This window comes from Phaenicophaeus curvirostris, chromosome 4, assembly GCF_032191515.1.
Source record: "Phaenicophaeus curvirostris isolate KB17595 chromosome 4, BPBGC_Pcur_1.0, whole genome shotgun sequence".
Classification (NCBI taxonomy): Eukaryota; Metazoa; Chordata; class Aves; order Cuculiformes; family Cuculidae; genus Phaenicophaeus; species Phaenicophaeus curvirostris.
Genome location: NC_091395.1, coordinates 12,417,128 through 12,436,184, shown reverse-complemented (window position 1 = coordinate 12,436,184; position 19,057 = coordinate 12,417,128). Strand labels below are relative to the sequence as shown.

Below are 19,057 nucleotides of genomic sequence, written 5' to 3'. Positions count from 1 at the left end.
AGCCTGGGAGAAGATTATGACTACAAGACAACTACGAGACAAGCTGTCCTTACTGCACAGGGATTCCATTGCATAATGTGTGTTCAGATGTACCTTTGAAAAGTAATTACCTTTCGTTTCTTCAACAGCCAGTTTATCACAGATCTGCTTTTCATAGGTACAAAGATGCTCCAAGGCTTCTTTATGCAATCCTGCCTCCCGCAGCACTTGATTCTGATACAGCAGGAGTTCACTGTACTCATAGTCCACTTTATCAGGTGATGTCTACACAGGAAAGCAAGACATCACAAAGTTCAGTCTTCTAGAATGCCTTTGAGATATATTTCATTTGTCTAAAGAAACTGCGTAAAGGTTTCACATCTTCAAAGGACGCAGTGTTTTATTTTTGGCTTAAGCAGCAATCCATGCAGGAATTTCACATTTTCCTCTTACCTGCTGTGTCTTCCTAAATTCCTCTAAAATTTTTGCTGCCATTTCATAGTCTTCCAGCAGATGGTAAGCAATAGCATAACCAATCCATGATGCTCGCTGTGCAGGTCGGAGCTGAAGCAACTGGTATCTTGTTTCCTGCAGAAAAATAACTACTAATTTTCCTGACTTTATCTTGACGCCATTACAAATCCATTATGCAATCCTCTGTTTTTAACATTCCCGTATTTAAGGAATGTCACTAAAAATTCTACACGTAAATACATTTTTTTGAACAAAAAGAAAAAACTTTAAAACACCACAATGATCTTGACTGAATGAAAAAAATACAAACCCCATACACAAAATAACAAATCATAGTCTGACTCATCAGTACTCATTGGATAACTTTGTTAACGTATGACACGCGCCTTTCCTGTCCTACCACTTGTGAACACAACACAATTAAGGACATTCTGGTTTGAGTTGCAGGAACATTTACTACATACTGGTGTTTCAAAATCACCTTCAAAGTAAATATGTGAAAATCCATGACAAGCGTTGTTAGGCGAAATAGGTCACGCTAGCACATCCCTATTCTTTGCCGAGAAGATAATTACTGCGGGAAGATGCAACATATTTGCTTAGTATCATGCGGTTTTAATCTGAGGGAAAAGTTACTACTTGCTTTTTTTTTTTTTACAGACTCATGAAGGGTATCTTTAGGCAATTTAAAATAAAGGAAAAAGTTACTATCTACCAAAAAAAGCCCAGTCAGAAGTAAGGGCTAACAAAGAACTAAAACTAGTTACAGCAGTTCCATTAGAATGAAGATCATTCAAGATATTATAAAGTAGGAGATGAAGGAAGTTAAAGTGAAGAAAAAAGCTTACTTGCCAGTTTTGAAAGTAAATTCACATTCTGCAGAAACCAATATATGATCAGTTATGAATTAATGGCATCTAAGCATATTAACATTTAATCCTCAATGCATTCCATAAATGCATGTAATTTATATGTTTAGCCATTAAGTGTTTGTATTCATATTTATCCAGAGGCCAAGTGAATACACATAAGCAAATGAAATTTGGCACCCATGTAAGGTTTGGCTATCTTTTCTCAGCAATGAGAGGAACCCCATTTCTAAATTGCTAATATGAAAAAAGCAGTGATTAAGAAATATCCTAACTTGGGAACAGGTTCACCGAGGATCTGTGATAGCTGATTGTTCCATGTGGCTTGCTCCTGACATACTAACATTAACCTATTTTGAAAAGAATATAATCTATGAAGAGATCGACTAATGTGTTTTAACAATCACAATTTTAAAAGTGCAGGGCAAGCCTAAAAGGATGAAAACCTGACATTAAATATTGTCCAAAGTCTCTCAAGTAAAAATCTCAAATATGAGGGGTTTTTTTTTTTCCAGAGAAAAGGAATACCTTATTATACCAGTCTACACCAGCTGGAAAACAGAGCAGTTTCCAGGCACAAAAACATAATTCAGGAGGAACTGAGGGTGTTTTCTTTAATTAATTAGTGGCTGAATTATAAATACTTAGGGTGACCATTGTCGTTTTTTCCCGGACGGCGCAGTATGAAACAAACAACTCCTCTATAGTCATTGTTCTGTCTAATCCTGAGCAAGCCATACATTGATCATGGGCAGCAACTATGACTTCGCCTGAAGCACACAAACACCCCTGCAATATAACTACCAAACAGAAGCTGATATTTTTTTGAGAAATGAAGGCATTGGCAAGCTAGATATCAGCCCGCAATTCAAGAAGACAGTAAAAAGTCTAACCACACAAGGAGATGCATTTGTAGAGAATGGAAAGTTTGTATTCCTCTTTAAAGAGGCATCAAAGCCCTGATGCTACCACCTCATAGTGGTTGGTTAGCACGAAACAGCATCTCACGTGGCAAATACAGACAAACTGACGCAAAGCAGCAAATAACTGGGTGCTGCAGTAACAAGCAGAAAGAAGGTTCCAATTTAAGTAACTGAACTGTGTTCAGCTTTGCTATAAACAGAAGAAAATAAGATAGTAATCTAAATATTTGGGGTATTAAATCAAGAAAAAAGGGGAATATTCAAGAGTTCTGATCCACAATCTTACAGCTCACAGTACACATACTAAACATAATATTCCGACCCAAAGGAGCTGTCATTAATACCCAGGTTGGCAGGGAGGTGAACTACAATGTTTCATTTGCCCTGTATCATTTCCCACTGCAAACAGAAAACTGCTGGCAGCTGGTTTAAGGGAGGAGGGATATATGGTAAAAAGTTATTAAAAAACCCCAGAAACTGCCTTGCCTGAGTAGCAGTTATCACCTGAGCACATTGCCTTTAACCTGCAGGAACCCTTCCAAGAAAATAATAAAAGGACCAGGGAGTGTCTGCAGCTGGATCATGCAGCATTAAGAAAATGAACAGCAAACAATTCCGTGCTGAAAAATAACCATTTAACATGCAATTAAACCTGTATACAGAAATTGCTCAATAGCACATTTGCTTTTACTTCCATAAAGGATTGTGTAGCACAGTTTTAACGCTCTGTACATTTTGTTCAAGTGTCATAAAACAATTTGCCACCTTTGCTGCAATTCCCTAGAAGTTGGTAATAAATGCAATGTGCATACTTACCCTGTAACCTTCAAGATCCCTCATTTGAATCTGTAGCAGAGAAAGATCTCTCAAGATTTGAAGATTGTCTTTGTCCCACTTCAGTGCATTTCTGTAGCATTTGATAGCTTCATCATACTTCTTGTCTGACCTCTGGAGAAGGCCGTAGACATGCCAACCTAGAAAGCTCTGTTAAGGATTCTATCAGATTTGAGCAGGGAGAAAACACATTCAACATGGCAGTGGCAGAAGAGTTGGTAGAAAGCTCTCAAGCCATTTTATAAATGGATGGTAAAGTTATTCTAATCGTTACCATGCTTCTCCTCAGCTGTACAAAATTTGCTTGCCAACTGAAGACACAGAACTGTTTGCCAGTTACGTGTATAGGGTGCACATAATATACTGCAAACTAGGCGCACTTTTTGCCTAGTGGGGAAGGAAATAAAGGAATAAGACGTCTGAAAAGACCATCAGGCTTACTCAAACACATTTTTGAGTAAGGGTTTATATTCAACAACTGAAGTGCTTGCGCTTCATACCTTCTAAGCATATGACAAGTGCTTGTCAATGTAATGGCAACTAATAATAATTTTAAAGCAAATCACAGGTTTAAACGCCTAATACAGCCCAACACAAATTAAGAGTTGCAGCTTAATGACAAAAAAACACCCCCAAAACCAATGCAAGTCAGAATAATACTTGAGCCAACTGTGACTGCAAGGACAGCTGCAAAGCACCTGCCCTTTGGAAAGCTTAGAAAAAAACATTCTTCTGTATTGGAAACATAATTTAGAACACTGACCTTCCAGTTTGAAGCCTAACGGTAGTGGCTTTTGTTCCTATTCTACTAATAAAGTAGTTGTAAAAATAGACCTTTTCCTTTCATTTTTCAAAAAGGATACAGACATGACTCTTCAAGTCATTCCTTAGGCCTCTACGCACAAGTTCATAAGCCTCCTCTTTCTTCCCTAGACAGTTTAATGTCAGTCCTTTCATCGCCAAGGTTTCTAAAAAAAGCAGTTGAGATTAAGTATCAGTTACTCATTTTCATAGGCTTTTAAGATTAATACAGCAACTCTAAGTATGGTATAAATGCAAATTTAGACTCATTTATGAGCATCAAGATTTCGCATCCTTTTTTTCACACAGAAAACCATACTGGCAGATTATTCAATTGAGTATATCACACATGACAATAAATCTTATGCATTATTTCCACCAAATCTGAAGCAGTGTTTTATTTTAAAGGCACTGAAACCTGTCTGCTCTACAAAGATTTTGGAAAGATATGTTTTTTCACTGTAAAGAAGCAGCATTATAACTACTTAAGTATTTATTTCACAACACTTGAGACTTCCACACATACACCCAAGCCAAAACAGTTAGTAAAAAAAACCCACAACATTCCTGGACAGTGGAAAGAAACTTAGTATTAAGAACAGATTGAAAACACAGGAAGGGACAAACAGCTTTTTCTTCTTTTACAACAAGACTATTCCCTCAGAAGAAGCAGCACAGCTGACACACATAAAGTGCTGAACAACATTCAAGAAGTCTTTCACTTCTATAGGAGTGAATAATTACTTCCCCTAAAAAGTGATACAAAGCCACAAAGCTTGTATTAAGAAACTTGCACCGTGCCAGAACCAATATTAGACTTGCAGCATAAAGATAAATAACGACAAGCTTCAACTGCTGGCAATACAGTCTTCCAAGTTACAAATCTTACCAACAAGAAGTGCTTAACATGATGCAGGTTTGCTTAACGCAATGCAGGTTTCTGAATGCTGTTATGGCTTTATGAGCACAAGGTTGACAATAAAGTGCTTTAAATAGAAAACTTCCAAATTATTACTCTATCCTAAAGTAGAGGGAATAAAAAAAGAGCACATGCACTTTGATAACTTACCTCCATGTTCTGCAAACTTTGGGTTAGAAAGGATCTGTTTACAGAACTTCAGCCCATTCCTATACTGCTTATGTTCGTAACACCTCTGTTGAAGAAGAACAGAGTACATTTATTAGAGAAATTTACAGCAAAAGTATTTCTGCACCCTGAAAATTAATCATCAGCACAACTAGGGCTTTTAGAAAATGTACTAATATTTTAATGAACCCTGTTTAATGAGTTTCCTGTGATTAAAAGTTCCTTCCATCACCAGAAAAAAATATCATATGTTAGTAAGAACAGGAATTTAAATGCATAACTGAAGACACATTATCTTACAGCAATTTCTCAGATTGGATACCACAGGAAGTGTAAGTGTCTAGAGCGATTCAACTTTCCTTTAACATAAATGGAAACCTTGTGTCATAACGAATCTTGGTAAGCATTCAACTCACTTTGGCTCAATTACCTTTCATAGAAACACCACAAGACAACTTCCAGCAACCATACAGGTAGGAAAGAAAATAAAACAATTGGAATCTGGCTCCAGCTATCTCTGAAAGCAACACCTTACAATCAATTTGAATACCACATATATCCAAACTTTCAAAACTGGTGTACAATAACATTATCTTGCTGTCCTGGGAATTAAAACATTCCCCTAGAGTTTTATTACATCCAGCTCTACAGATTTGCTTGTGTTCGAGTCTCATTTCATCATGCAAGGCGACCGCAATGCAAAACAGCATACAGCATGAACTTTTAAAATCACTTTTAGTATTTCACTTCTGTCAATCCATTCCCTCAGCTAATGTGTAAATAGAAGCCAAAGGAGGAAGAAGTAATGGAATAAACTGCAATTAATAGACTTTAAACCACTTAAAACAAGTGCTAGGCATTTCTTAGGTTTCATTTTACTGTAATAATGCCCTGACTTAAATACAGGAGTAAAGAAATACAGGTTGCTTGAGCACAGACCCATATCCCATAGTAACTAGGTAGACACTCATAAGGGGAATGACTCCAGTTAAGAAGTTCTGGTGGCAGGATGGCTGACAGGACTGTAGAACCGGGTACAGCTGACTGTTTTCAAGTGCTCCTAAATAAGCTTTGTTCAGGATTCCACCCTTCCTCACACTACCCCAAATTAACTCCTTAAGAGCATCCATAAGCACGTATGGACTCCATTTGTCCTTTAAGCACTCTCATCAAAAAATTCAGAAGACACACCCAAAATGTCTCTTCATCAAGGAGAAAATTCTAAAGATATGACTTCAAAAAGCGGATGAATGTTATGCAAATGCTTAAAAAGGAAAACGGTGAATCTACCCCAACATCTCTGCTTTATGTTGCTTTTGCATCAAGAAAGGTTTTAGTGTCCATTTCTAAAAAGCGCAGATGGAAACACCAACAATACACTTCAAAGATGTAAAAAACGGGCATACAACTAAGTGGATGTATGATGTTCTAGGTACTGAAGTCATACAGCTGAAACATCAAGGCTAAACACCAAGAGGCAGTGCAAACCAAGGATCTTGCTCCCCGTTAGCCTGTCATCTCCTGTTGCAGGAGTCATGTGAAAGGACAGAAGGAAAGAAAGATACTCAGAGAGAGCACCCAAAGCAAGAGTGTATCAATAAAAGGATAGAGGGGTTTTGATTGAAAGGGACCTTCAACAATCTTCTACTCTAACATCCCTGCCATAGGCGGGGCACCTTCTACTACATCAGGCTGCTCAGAGCCCTGTCCAACCCTGACATTAAACACTTCCAAAAAACAACCCCTCTGTCACCAAGGACAGGAAAAGTTAGCAGGGCAACCACCTAGCAAAGGAAGATGAAGAGTTAAGTAAGAGGAAGTCTGTGTAGGTGTCTGTCTTTACTTCAAAAAAAAAAACCAAAAAACCCCAAACCAAACTTCCCTCGTTATTATTTAGACCTTTTAGTCTCTGCCTGCTTTCAAGTAGCTGAGTCACTTTAATCAGCCACTGGTCGGAGCTGACAGAGAGCTTACAGGTAACAACACAACAGGAACAAGTCTTTTTTTTAAAAAAGTTGAAGTCATCAGTCATAAAAGTCACCACCCAGGCCTCCTCCCTGAAAGCAGCATCACCATTTGCTCCCACCTCGGTAGGTGTAAAAGCAGTCAAACCTGTCACAAAGTGGAGCCACCACAGGAACTTAGGAATGTGTTCCCAGTGTAACTGAGGCACTGTCACAAGCAAAAAGGGTACTTTGGGTTTTGCAATTTGCCTTTAAGTACAGCTGCTCAGACGCTGGCTATAAACATGAAATCTTATCTCTAAACAGTTCCATTTTGCATACTCTAACAACCAGTCTTTCACCTTGAAGCTTAAGGGAAGTCAACCAAGATGGTATATGTGCTACAGAGAGGAAATAACTGCACATACATTTTTTCTCAGAGTAATAAAGAGCTTACAACACAAGCTACCTTATAATAACGTGAACTCGCTGCGAATTGTAAAAAGTTTTCCATTTAGTCTGTGGGGAAGAAAAATCTATGAGTTTATATCTACTCATGTCAACAGAAAAGTTCCCATCAACCCAGAAAACACTGGGTAGGGCAAATCAGGAACTGATTGTGCACTTGTATCACCTAAAGTACCAAATGAAGAACTAGTCATAGCTGTGTATACTGCCCAGTGAAGTACCATAAGTCTCTATTTCTTCATCATGAAAGTGGTGAGGCACTGGCACAGGTTGCCCAGGGAAGCTGTGGCTGCCCCATCCCTGGATGAGTTCAAGGCCAGGTTGGATGAGCCTCTGAGCAGCCTGGTCTGGTGGGAGGTGTCCCTGCCCATGGCAGAGGGGCTCAGAACTGGATGATCTTTAAAGTCCCTTCCAACAAAAATCATTCTATGCTTCTACGATTATCAGGTGTTTCTAGATCAAGACAAGATGGAGCCATTTTCTACATGCAATTTCTACAAGCTTTCAAGTTAATACTTTGAGTCTATTTCATTTTCTTAATGGAAACACTTAAAATCGTCATTTTACAAGTTTCCTTATTCTACATATGTATTCTATTTACATATTGTACATTTTGACAGTGGAAAGAAGGGAACAAACAAAACCGAGGTCATGTTTCATCCTTCTTCATCAAAGTGGGTCCCACAGCATCATTGTGATTCCAGTACTTGAAGCCATGCATGTACTTGTTTCCTCCTCCAAAGAGGTTACGGACTAACAAGCTTACATAAAGGTGTGAATGAGAGAGAAGGAAGTCAGGAATGCAGCATTTGCCACCATGCCTGGCACAAACCTTGGGGAATCTGTGGTTTCAAGGAAGAGAAACATGAAAGAAAAATCTTTTAAGAAAAAGGAGATAGTAAATATTGAAAAGGAGAAAAGAAGAACAAAAAGCATAACACAAGGAAAGATGAGCAATACACAGCCTGGGAGAAAAAAAATCCTTAAGGGAGTTAGTAGTTTCTGAGAAAGAGGAGGAAAAAGAACAGTAATTTTAAAAATTACAGAAGCAGGACTGGTGACATCGCAAGTATTCTTGGGACATAAAGACAGATACAGGCTCGCTGGAAGCAGGAACGGTCTTCATCTGGGTAGCTTGTTTCCTTCCGAATGGAGGGCTTGTAGAAGTCATTCCCTGGCATCCAACCCTTACTTTGGGACAGCTGCTCTGCACAAGTAACACATTTGTCTGTTCCAGAGACCACTGAAAGAGCACAGCTGCCTCCTCTAAGCTAAGTCCTGCACATATTCACTTCCAAAGCCAGCAGTCAGAGCCTGCTCGGACAGATAATTGCTCCAGCTACAGCTTGTGACAGCGTGCAATGAGAAAACATAAAAGCTAAACTTCTGAAAAGTAAGGTAAGACTAATGCTTTAAAAGCAAAAAAGACTTTCCATCAGCACTGAATCTCTATTCCACATCTGCTGCCCTTCGAAGCTTTCCCTTTAATTAAGGTTACCAGATCTTTTAAGATATCTGACAAGATTTTCAATACATGCTGTGGCCAGAGCTACAGCCTACTTCAAACACACCAAGATTATTTTTATACTCTTTAACTAATTTTCTATATTTATAGCCAGGAAATAGCTCTTGCTTTAATACAATTCTACAAAGACTCAATAAGATGAAGCAGACAAGAGCATGACTCCTTCAAAATCATGCAAAACCACAGCAGGTAGGAGACAATCTGCATTTGCACCATCCCTCCCCAGTATATACTCAATGGGTCTGAATCTACGGCAATAGAGAGAGACTGACAGTGAGATTGCAAGGAACAGAGCTAGCCTGTATTCTTTAGAATCCCACTGCTGAGGTGGAGGGAGGGATTGCATTCTGGTGTTTGGATCTCTAAACTGTATTAGGGCATCTGTGCAGAATCGGTCTTTGGCCAGCAGATGACTTACACATACACATGCTGAGCATGCCAACAGTGAATGAATTCCTCTGCAATTCTTCCCTGATGGCTGCCATAAAGAAAAGTGAAAACACTACACTATTTACAGCTTACTACATCCTGACAGCTAACTGATAGATGGAGTTTATTTCCCCCTTGTCCCAGTTTTCCATCTTCCCTCTCTAGTGCATCTCCTTTCCCAGCCTCACTATCAAGTTCACAAACTGGAGCACGGGGTGTTATTGTCAGCTTTCTTTTTATTCCTACTTGGACCAGCATGTCTGGTTAGGAGAAAAATTGGGATGAGAGTGAAAAAGGATATGGCAGATGCAGGGATGTGGGATGGGACCACATTCCTAATCGTTATGCCCTTTGAACTGGAACAGTAACAAAAATATAGTGTGCTATTTCTATCTAAAAAACCAGAATTTTGCAAAAAACAGTATGAAGAACTTCTGTTTTCTCTTCGAAGATTATGTATTCTGCCAGGTCACGCTTTTAACGCCAACTCAATGCCAGTTTTTTAAACTCCAGTATTTGCAAATTAATTCAAGTACTCAATTTAAGTACTTTTAAAAACAAAAGCAACCAAACCAACACCAAAAACCCACAAGAAATCACTTCTCCCTGATGGTAACTGTTAAAGCAAGCACTCCAGTTTAGTCAGCGCTGTGATGGACTGGCCACAGAATTTTCTTCACTGAATGAGTACCCAAATTGGACTCTGTCCCAAAAGACAGTGGAGATGCAAACTTAACTTCTCATCGCTGGTCCAGTGTATTCAGCCTCTCTTCCTCTGCAGGTGATATAGCCTGTGTCGCCATAAGAAGCAATATGTTGCAGACTGTTCCGCGTCATATAGAAGAGTTCACAGACAGGACAACAGATCTACACACGGGCACAAGTAAATTTTTCACTTGCATTTGGAAGTCCCCAGGAGAAAGTACAACGGAGAATGGGCTGTTCTACCAGAACAATTTAGGGATTTGAAACCCCGCTGTCCTCTTCCCTCGTGGTTTATAAAGCTTGAGCAGAATCAAGGCGGACAAATCCTTTCAGCTACAGCAATGTGCTCCTCAGGGAACTCCAGAGTTTCTCCCAGTAACAACCATGAACACGTATATTTGTGGCATCACGTAACAATGTTGGCAACTATAATGCCACTAAGACCTCTGGCAGCAGAAAGCATTACCATACTGGGCCTCAGCATCTGCTAAGGTGTGCACTTACAATGCATGATATGCATGTCTGCCACTCAGATGCTATCTATTCCTTCCAGCACAGTTCAGATACAGCAATTTAAAAGACAGCAAGTCCAAGCACCGCACAGCTCAAGGCTGTTTTCCAGCACAGTTACTCTCTCTACAGCTAGACTAGATCAGGTCAAGTCACTAAGGTGCACTAATTCAAGCTAAATGTAGTAAAGAAGATTCTGAAAGCTGGAAGCATTAGGAGCAACTGCTCACCATGAATTAGTGGGTCTTCTGAGCGCTAACCATATCAAACAGCTCAACAGCTCTAGGCAAAAGCTTCCAACACACTGATTCAGTTCCATGACAAAGACGAGATGTATAAACCCAAAGACTGAAAAAAACCCACACGTGCCTTACAGATACGTTAATGGTCAAAAACTCTGGGGCAAACCTGCGTATTTTTTTTGCTGTCAAATCAAAACCAACCATCCTCTTCCACTGCTCTGCAGTGTTAATGAACAGAACTGTTCTGTATAAGAAACTACTTCAGCAACTGCCCAATTTAAGGGACCAAGAAATCCTCCTGCACAGCTTGCCTCACTTTCTGGAAGTCACTGATACCTTCATAACCAACACTGCTTGGTAGAATATAACCAGAGGAACAGAACAAGCTCTACCTGAAATTAGTTACGAAGAAACGAAGTACGGGCGCCTTTCCATTTAACACCAAGGAAGAATAAAAAAATCTATTCTGTCCATGCTTTTGAATTGCCCTTATTCCTGTACCTGACAAAATCCAGCTGGAAACGGCTGCTGACAAATAGCTACAGCTCTTCTAGAAGTAAAACTAGAAACCCTCATCCACTGAAGCAAGACATTCGCTGAAAAATTCATTCTTCACCATCACTTCTGTTGGTGACTAGTTGCTTACTTTAATCTCTTTCTTAAGGAGAGTTACCATGAATTTCACCATGTCAACTAAGATCAGTTGAATTCTGTCCGTTACCCTGGAGCTCCTATGTTCCAGCTTCACCTCTGAATTTATGTGAAGAGTACTCTTCACCCTTAGCTCTGAGGTATGTGAGATGTCGTGTAGCATTGAGCCATTGCAAAATAGTTAAATGTGACTAGTTAGATAAGAAAAGATTGTTCTTGTGCATTACAAGGGTTGCTGACCTGATTGTGCGGTATCATGGAAGCAAACAGAAACCCTTGTAACAAGTCTCGCTGACCTCATTTTCAAGGGTGGCCATAAGTAATTGTTCATTTTCACTAAATCCCCTATCGGTGAAGTCAGAGACAGAAGTAACTGCTTATCACCACCCCTGTCCACACAGCGCTGTGTCAACGTGACACGAGATTTAAACCCAAGATGCCCAGAAGTACAATCAGCAGAAAAACTCATTGAAACAACTTTTGAAAAACAGGAGTAAACACAACTTGATCAAATTCTAACCAACATAAAGTAGTACCACACAAGCCGGATCACATCCATTTCCCCAAATAAGATGAGTTTCAGACCACTGAAAAACCCATTTTGGGTTCAGCTAACAGGATCTACAGCTGTAACACCATTAAGACTGGTCACGATCTTACAATTGTAAAGAAATCAGGATATGTTCCTATTAATAAATCTTTTATTTTCATAAGTGAAACAGGTAAGGAACAAAATAACGCCGTTCCTCGGAAATTTATAGCAAGGAGTCCTGTTTCTACAATTTCTGACAGCCCCAGTGACAACAAACGGCCTAATTTGGTGAACAGGCTTTAGTAACAGCCTTGCTTCAAGTGATTCCTTAATGACATCCTCAAGTCTCAAACAGTAATTATTTTTTTAGCAAGTTTGAGCAATATTTCTGAAAGACAAGAACAGTGACTCTGCTGAAAGCAGCAAATCGGTTTTACTTCCATTCCAATGTTTTAACCAAGACAGGTTTTTTCCCCGACTACTCTTGGCAAAGCCAAGCAGGGCACCCCTTTTGGCAAAACAAAAACAAGCAATCGTCATCTCAACAGGCAAGATATTGGAAAAGCCTTGTCAGCAATCCCATGTTTCAGATGAGACAGCATGTGGCAAAACTCCACTTGAGGCCACCTGATTACTGTACACACATGCAAATGTCACAACGATTGCATATAAAATGGGCTCATTTCTTTGGTCACTGATAAAAGTGAAATTCTGGAAATAAGTCTTTGATCTTGAATCAAAATCATTTAAAAGGAGGTTTCCAAGTCTGCCACTTCAGCAGGCTTGAAGTCAGCACCCAAACTTTTATATGAGACAGAACATTACTTTTAAAGCACTGATGCTGGTGGAAGCATTAGTGAAGGAGAAGCACAGGTCTGTCTAGTTTGAAAGTGGAGGGACAGGGAGCAGATTCCGGAATGAAGAAACAGGAAGATGGCCCAGCAGGAGGGACTTGGCATATGTACAGCAGAGACACTCGAAGAGACGCTGTTTAACAGGCTTCTTTATCATTAGGAAGTTCCTATGAGTAAAACACTTGTCAAGGCCAGCACAGAAAGGAAGAAAACCAGTTCAAAGACAAACACCCTCGAGCACAGCAGTGCTACCGCCAAAATAACTAACTACAGGTGAAATTCAAAGCCCCTTCTCTTGCAGCAGACACTTGGTTACTGTAACGCCCCACTGGGGCACACAGGTTCTGACCATAACTCATCTAGCCTGTGTAACATGCAAGGGAACTGTTAGAGATGAAAGATGTACGGCTCTCAAATGTCCCAACGAGCATGGAGAGTCACCGGTCCCAAACAAACTGAGAAACTCTGATCTGCACACAATGTAATACACACAAGCTGAGAGCAGCATGGCATCTTGCTTCTTCAGCACGTTACTGTTACAGTATGTAATAGCTATAAATCAGTAAAACTATTCAAACAAGGCCTGAACGCAATTAGTTCCTCACTTTAATAATTTGTTTGCATCATGAAATAAAATGATGTTTCACTTCTTAAATACTCAGACTTATTTCTCCCTGTGTAGATCGTATTCAGCTGGAGGCCAGGCTCACAATCTATGGTGAGAAGTATTTGCACCATCTTACCCTGTCAGAATATCGTGACTCCAAGAACTTTATTCTCTGCTGCTTAAAAGAACTGAAAAAAACTCTTCCACATGATATATGGCACCTCTAACAGCTTGGTATTTAATATTTCTTCAATATGTTTAACTTGTACATCAAACGAAAAGTTAATTGAATATTGTCTTTGGGATTTGTGAAATAAACCTGAATATATTTGATGAATCAGACGAGACCAGATACAGCGGCTGAACAATTTGGCAAAATGCCAGGAATGTTCATCAGTTATATTTAATTAAAAAAAAAATCTCAGTCAATCTTACTTCCTACAACTACTAGTTTTATACTTGCTAGTAAGAGGCAGGAAAAAAAAAAGAAAAAAAAAGAAGTAAACTGCTTTTTTCCATACTTCATAGTGCATCCAGCCTTCTGAGTACCAAAAAGTCAATTTCTCCACTCAAATTTTTGACTCCTGTGTTTGCCATTTACCCTTCCCTCTGCCTCCACCTGAATTCTCCTCAAGTAATCTCTGGATTGTTTAGAGATTATGTGTGTCCAAAGAAACGATACGGACTCAAGTTAATTTTAAAGTGTTCAAACAGATCAAAAACAAACAGGGAAAAATTTAGAGATCCACTTTTATTCTTAGTTCCACAGAACCTTTGAGCAGAGGATCAGCAATACCTACCTGCAGGCTTACCAGCATATAGTTGAAACTATAAGAACAATATAAGCTAGAAACTTTCTTTCTAATGGAAGTGCAAGTTTAAGCAGAAGGGAAATCAATAATCATGTGGGTGTTCGTTCTATTGAAACTAATCACGGAGATCCCCTTCCCTTTGTACTACCAAACACTAAACTGTAAAATGCCTTTCAAATGGAAAAATGTTTCTATTAGAACCTCCACATACCTGTACAATGACTGGAAGAGGTTAGTCTAGTCAGTGTGTTGCAACACGCAAAGGCAAAGTGCACATGCTGCTGAACTCAGAATTTGTCAGTTAAGTGGAAATTCTGGTTTGCAAATCCATATGCAAAAGAAATTTACTGGTCAGGTAAGACTACCAAAACAAAACAAAAAAAACCCCCAAACTCTGAAAGCTAATTATTGCCTTTTGGTACGGAAAGCTGGGCGGCCTGGTGTAGGCCTTAACACTTAATGCCTGTGTTACAGGCATGCTTCTTAAAAATGGCGAAGAAACGAGGCCTCGGGAACTTAAAACACGCACAAAATCAGTTTTTACACTTCGCTTAAGAAAATACAAGGCTGCTACCTATTTAAGTCCTGTGTTAGCTACCTCCATGAAAATCAGAATGTGAATGATTTTATACTTCTGTAAACAGCCTGGGTACCAGTAATCACCTATTTGAAGGGAAACGCATCCTCTCAATACCGCTTGGGCTAGTTCCCAAAGCATCTGCTGAACAAAATCTCACTCAGGCACACTCAACAGAACAACTGTGTGGTTGGCCCAGGCCAGGAGACGGCACCACCTTGTCAGCTGCCCAGGCAGACCCAAGCTCCTCTTGCTGCTGTTCAGCCACCCACAGCCCAAAGGAAGAGGTGGCAGAGGATATGGCGTAACAAAAGGTTCCAGTCTCCTGAAAAGAAGGCATAGTAGACCTAAGAGAGACTGCAGAGAAATAGAGAGGGGTGGAGTGGAGGCACAGGAGTAAGGAAGTAATTTTAGTTTGGACTTTCTTTGATAAATGGGACTTCCTAGAAGACGCCTCACTAACTCAACTGAAACACATAATCAAAACTTTACAAAGTGGGGTCATTATCCATAGCAAGGCAGACAAGTAGCTCATTAGCCAAATTTTCAGTGTAAAGAAAATCAGCTTCAAGCTTTTTCTATTCACCAGGCCTTACAAACACATGTAATCACAGGGCGGTCTTAATAAAAGACTACACCACGTCATGGGCTCGTCCCTGCAGGACACAGGAAAACATCAAAATACCAGAATAACTTTTGGCCTACCCAGTATCTGAAACTCTTATGTTTTCACTATGGGTTTTCAGTTTAAAAAAAAAAGACGACAAAATTAAAACTGCTTCAGTCTACAGAAATCAGCTTGGACTGGGCACACCTTCCTCTTTTCTGACCTGAAGCAAACTGTGAAGCTTCATCCAACTCCTATGTGCTGAGCCAGCATTTTCTCCAAAGAAACTCTTCTCCTTGTTCCTGTCATCCATACAAACACTCAGACAGCCACACACCAAGGCCAGAAAAATAAACAACCCCCCAAACCAGTCAGTTTTAAACACGGACAGACCCTGTGATTCAGTTCATCTGGTAACCATGCAATTCACCCTCAACGCAAAGGAAGACGGGTGAGTGAGCAACAAGGCTACTCCTTTCCCAGCTCGTAAGATGTCAAAAACTACACATTTAGTACGAGGCTACACAGCAACTCCTGAGCGAGACTGAATCTTTCCAAGTAGGAATAAGTTTTACAATTCACTGTATCTACTTTTTAACCCTGACTGCAGTGGCACATCTCATGATGAAGTGCCTGATTTCTAGTTCCACAGATTTACTTCATTTTCACAAAGCATTCTGAAAACAGAAGTGACAGAAGATTACACACATTCCCCCAGTGAAGCAGCAGAGTGCTGCTACTCCAAGACAACATTCATCTTACTTCTGATCTCTGTAAGGATCCAAAACAGAAGCATAAGCCTCTTTGAAAGAAGACGTAGGATTTTTAGACAAAACTGACTTTTTAAAGAAAAAACAGTACAGTGCTTGACCAAGATTAACAGAATCTTCTAAATAAACCTGCTGAAGTTGCCTGCTAATGTGTAATCCCATGACTTTCTATTTAGCCAAGCCCTTCAAAACAAGGTTCCTGCAATCCCGCATCAAAGCTGAAATAAGTTCTTTAAGATGGAACTGAATTGCACGCACTTTGGTGGTATTTGGGCAGCAGGCTGTCTTCATCTTACTCTAAAAAACAGGTTTATCACCTTGGCACAGTGAGGGTGGCAAGGCACTGGCCCAAGTTGCCCAGGGAAGTCATGGATTCCCCCTCCCTGGCGGTGTTCAACACGAGGCTGGATGAGGCTCTGAGCAACCTGATCCAGTGGGAGGTGTTCCTGCCCATGGCAGAGGGGTTGGAACTGATGAGCTGTAAGGTCTCTTCCAACCCAAATCATTCTACAATTCTAAATTCCAGTGCAGTTTCTTTCATCTGGTTGAAATTAGCTGTCAAACTTTATCAAGAGTTGGGTGCTGAATTAAACTTTGGGAAGACTCCAAACCCAGCAACCTTCCTCACTCCTGCTTTTAAAACAACCAACGAACAAACCTGGATCCTGTCGGGGGCAGGAATCCAAACTAGGAGAAGGAGAAAGGTGGGTGGGTGACGTGGTGGACAGGAGGGAGATTCAGAAAGATGGTGGCACTGTCTTGGGGGTAAGGGGGAGGATGACAACACGGGGGGGTAATGCCAGTAGGAAGGAGGATGGCAGGGGGTACAAGAGGGACAGCGGGAAGGAACCAGGGAGAGGACAAGGGGAAAATGACAGTAAGAAGGGGGACAGGGAAAAGACAGAAGGAAGGAACCCGAGGGGGAACAGAAGGGGACAATGACAGCAAGAAAGGGGAAAAACAAGAGAGAAGGGACGTGGGGGACAATGACAGCAGGAAGGGATCTGGGGGGAGGGGGGGAGGCAATGACAGCAGGAAGGGGGCAACACAAAAGGGAAGGCACCCTAGCGGAGGGACAATAACAACAGGAAGGGGGACCGGAGTGGGGGGGAAGACAGAAGGAAGAGGTCTCGGGCGTGGGGCAGGGGGGACAATGTCAGCAGGAAGGGGGACGGGGAGGGAGAAAGAGGGGAAAAGCCCTGGGGGAGGGGCAATGACAGCGAGAGGGGACCAGGGGTGGCCACAGGGTGGGTGGCAGGGACGCAGCCCTCGCCTCCCGCGTCGCCGCTCACCAGGATGCGCTTGAAGAGCGCGTTCTCCTTGGGCGGCAGGCTGACCGACGGCATCCTCCCCGCCGCTGCCTCCCGGGGAGGGCGGGACGAGCGCCGTCCTCGCTGCTCGGGAGCCTCCGCGACGGAGCCTGGCGGCCGCTACTACCACCCTCCTCCCTTTCCCTTCTCCTTCTCCTTCTCCGCCTCCTCCTGCCTGTCTCCTCGTCCTCCTCGCCCCTCCCGGGCCGGTCCCGGCCGCCGCCCCCGCGCTGCCCCGCGAGGCCCCGGGCGGCGGCTCACGTGCTCGCCGAGCGCAGGGGCCAGAGCGAGCGCCGCCGCCAAAATGGCCGCCGCCGCCGCCGCGCGCTTCCCCAGCCGGGTCACGGAGAGCCGCGCGCATGCGCCGTGACCCCAACCCGGCAGGCCACGCCCCCGCCCGGGGGAGGCGGGGCACGGCGAGGGGGGCGCCGCGCGGTGACGTCATCGGGCGCCGGGGCTGGACGGGGAATGAATGGGGCGGCATGGAAAATGGCGCCGAGTAAAGCGTCTGAAGGCGCGTCTTGGAGTTTAAGGAGTTTTAGAACGATTCCCACCCCATTCTAGAAAGCGAGCGTCCTTGTAGTGCAGCGCTGGGCGACACGGGGGAGTGATCCCTGTCAATGGTGTAGCGGGACCAGAGCTGGGGACAATGTATAGAACCATAGAATCACCAGGTTGGAAAGGACCCACTGGATCACCGAGTCCAATCATTCCCATCAATCACTAAACCATGCTCCTCAGCACCTCATCCACCCGTCTTTTAAACACCTCCAGGGAAGGTGACGCAACCACCTCCCTTGGTAGCCTGTTGCAGTGCCCAATGACCCTTTCTGTGAAAAATTTTTCCCTGATGTCCAGTCTGAACCTCCCCTGGAGGAGCTTGGCCATTCCCTCTTGTCCTGTCCCAGCTCCCTCCTCTGCACAACCTCCTTTCAGGTAGTTGTAGAGAGCAATGAGGTCTCCCCTCAGCCTCCTCTTCTCCAGGCTAAACAACCCCAGCTCTCTCAGCCGCTCCTCATAAGACCTGCTCTCCAGCCCCTTCACCAGCTTTGTTGCTCTTCTCTGGACTCGCTCCAGAGCCTCAGCATCCTTCTTGTGGTGAGGGGCCCAGAACTGAACACAGGATTCGAGGAGCGGTCTCATCAGTGCCGAGTACAGAGGGAGAATAACCTCCCTGGACCTGCTGGTCACGCCATTTCTGATCCAAGCCAAGATGCCATTGGCCTTCTTGGCCACCTGGGCCACTGCTGGCTCATGTTCAGTCACTGTCAGCCAACACCCCCGGGTCCTTCTTTCCCACTTATGAGCCGGTTTTGTGACTCTTAACTCAGTTGGTCGAAGTAATGCCGTTCCCTGAAAGCTAACTGCACGTTTTTGATAAGTCTTTTCATTTAAGCTAAATAAAAAAACATACCACCTTTTGCACGAACCCCTCCCCGTACCGGCGGGGCGGGGCGGGGCCTCCGCCGTGCGGGGGGGGGGGGGGGCTGGGGCGACAAGATGGCGGCGGCGCTGAGGGCGGGGGGGGGGCGGGTGGGGCTGAGGGGG

The 19,057-nt window shown here is 42.5% G+C and overlaps 1 protein-coding gene across 2 annotated transcripts in view; it reads right to left on the bottom strand.

The window, feature by feature from the left end:
• Positions 1–17,809, bottom strand: part of NAA15 (N-alpha-acetyltransferase 15, NatA auxiliary subunit) — a 39,897-nt gene extending 22,088 nt beyond the window's left edge. The window contains exons 1-6 of one of the 2 annotated variants that reach the window (XM_069855246.1): positions 17,492–17,809; positions 4,950–5,034; positions 3,943–4,047; positions 3,062–3,219; positions 433–567; positions 111–264 (exon numbers count right to left, since the gene is read on the bottom strand). In XM_069855246.1, coding sequence (XP_069711347.1) covers positions 111–264; positions 433–567; positions 3,062–3,219; positions 3,943–4,047; positions 4,950–5,034; positions 17,492–17,545 — 691 coding nt within the window. In that variant the 5' untranslated portion in view covers positions 17,546–17,809. The remainder of the gene's footprint in view (positions 1–110; positions 265–432; positions 568–3,061; positions 3,220–3,942; positions 4,048–4,949; positions 5,035–17,491) is intronic. The other variant, XM_069855247.1, reaches the window with a different exon arrangement.
• Positions 17,810–19,057: the final 1,248 nt, after the last annotated feature.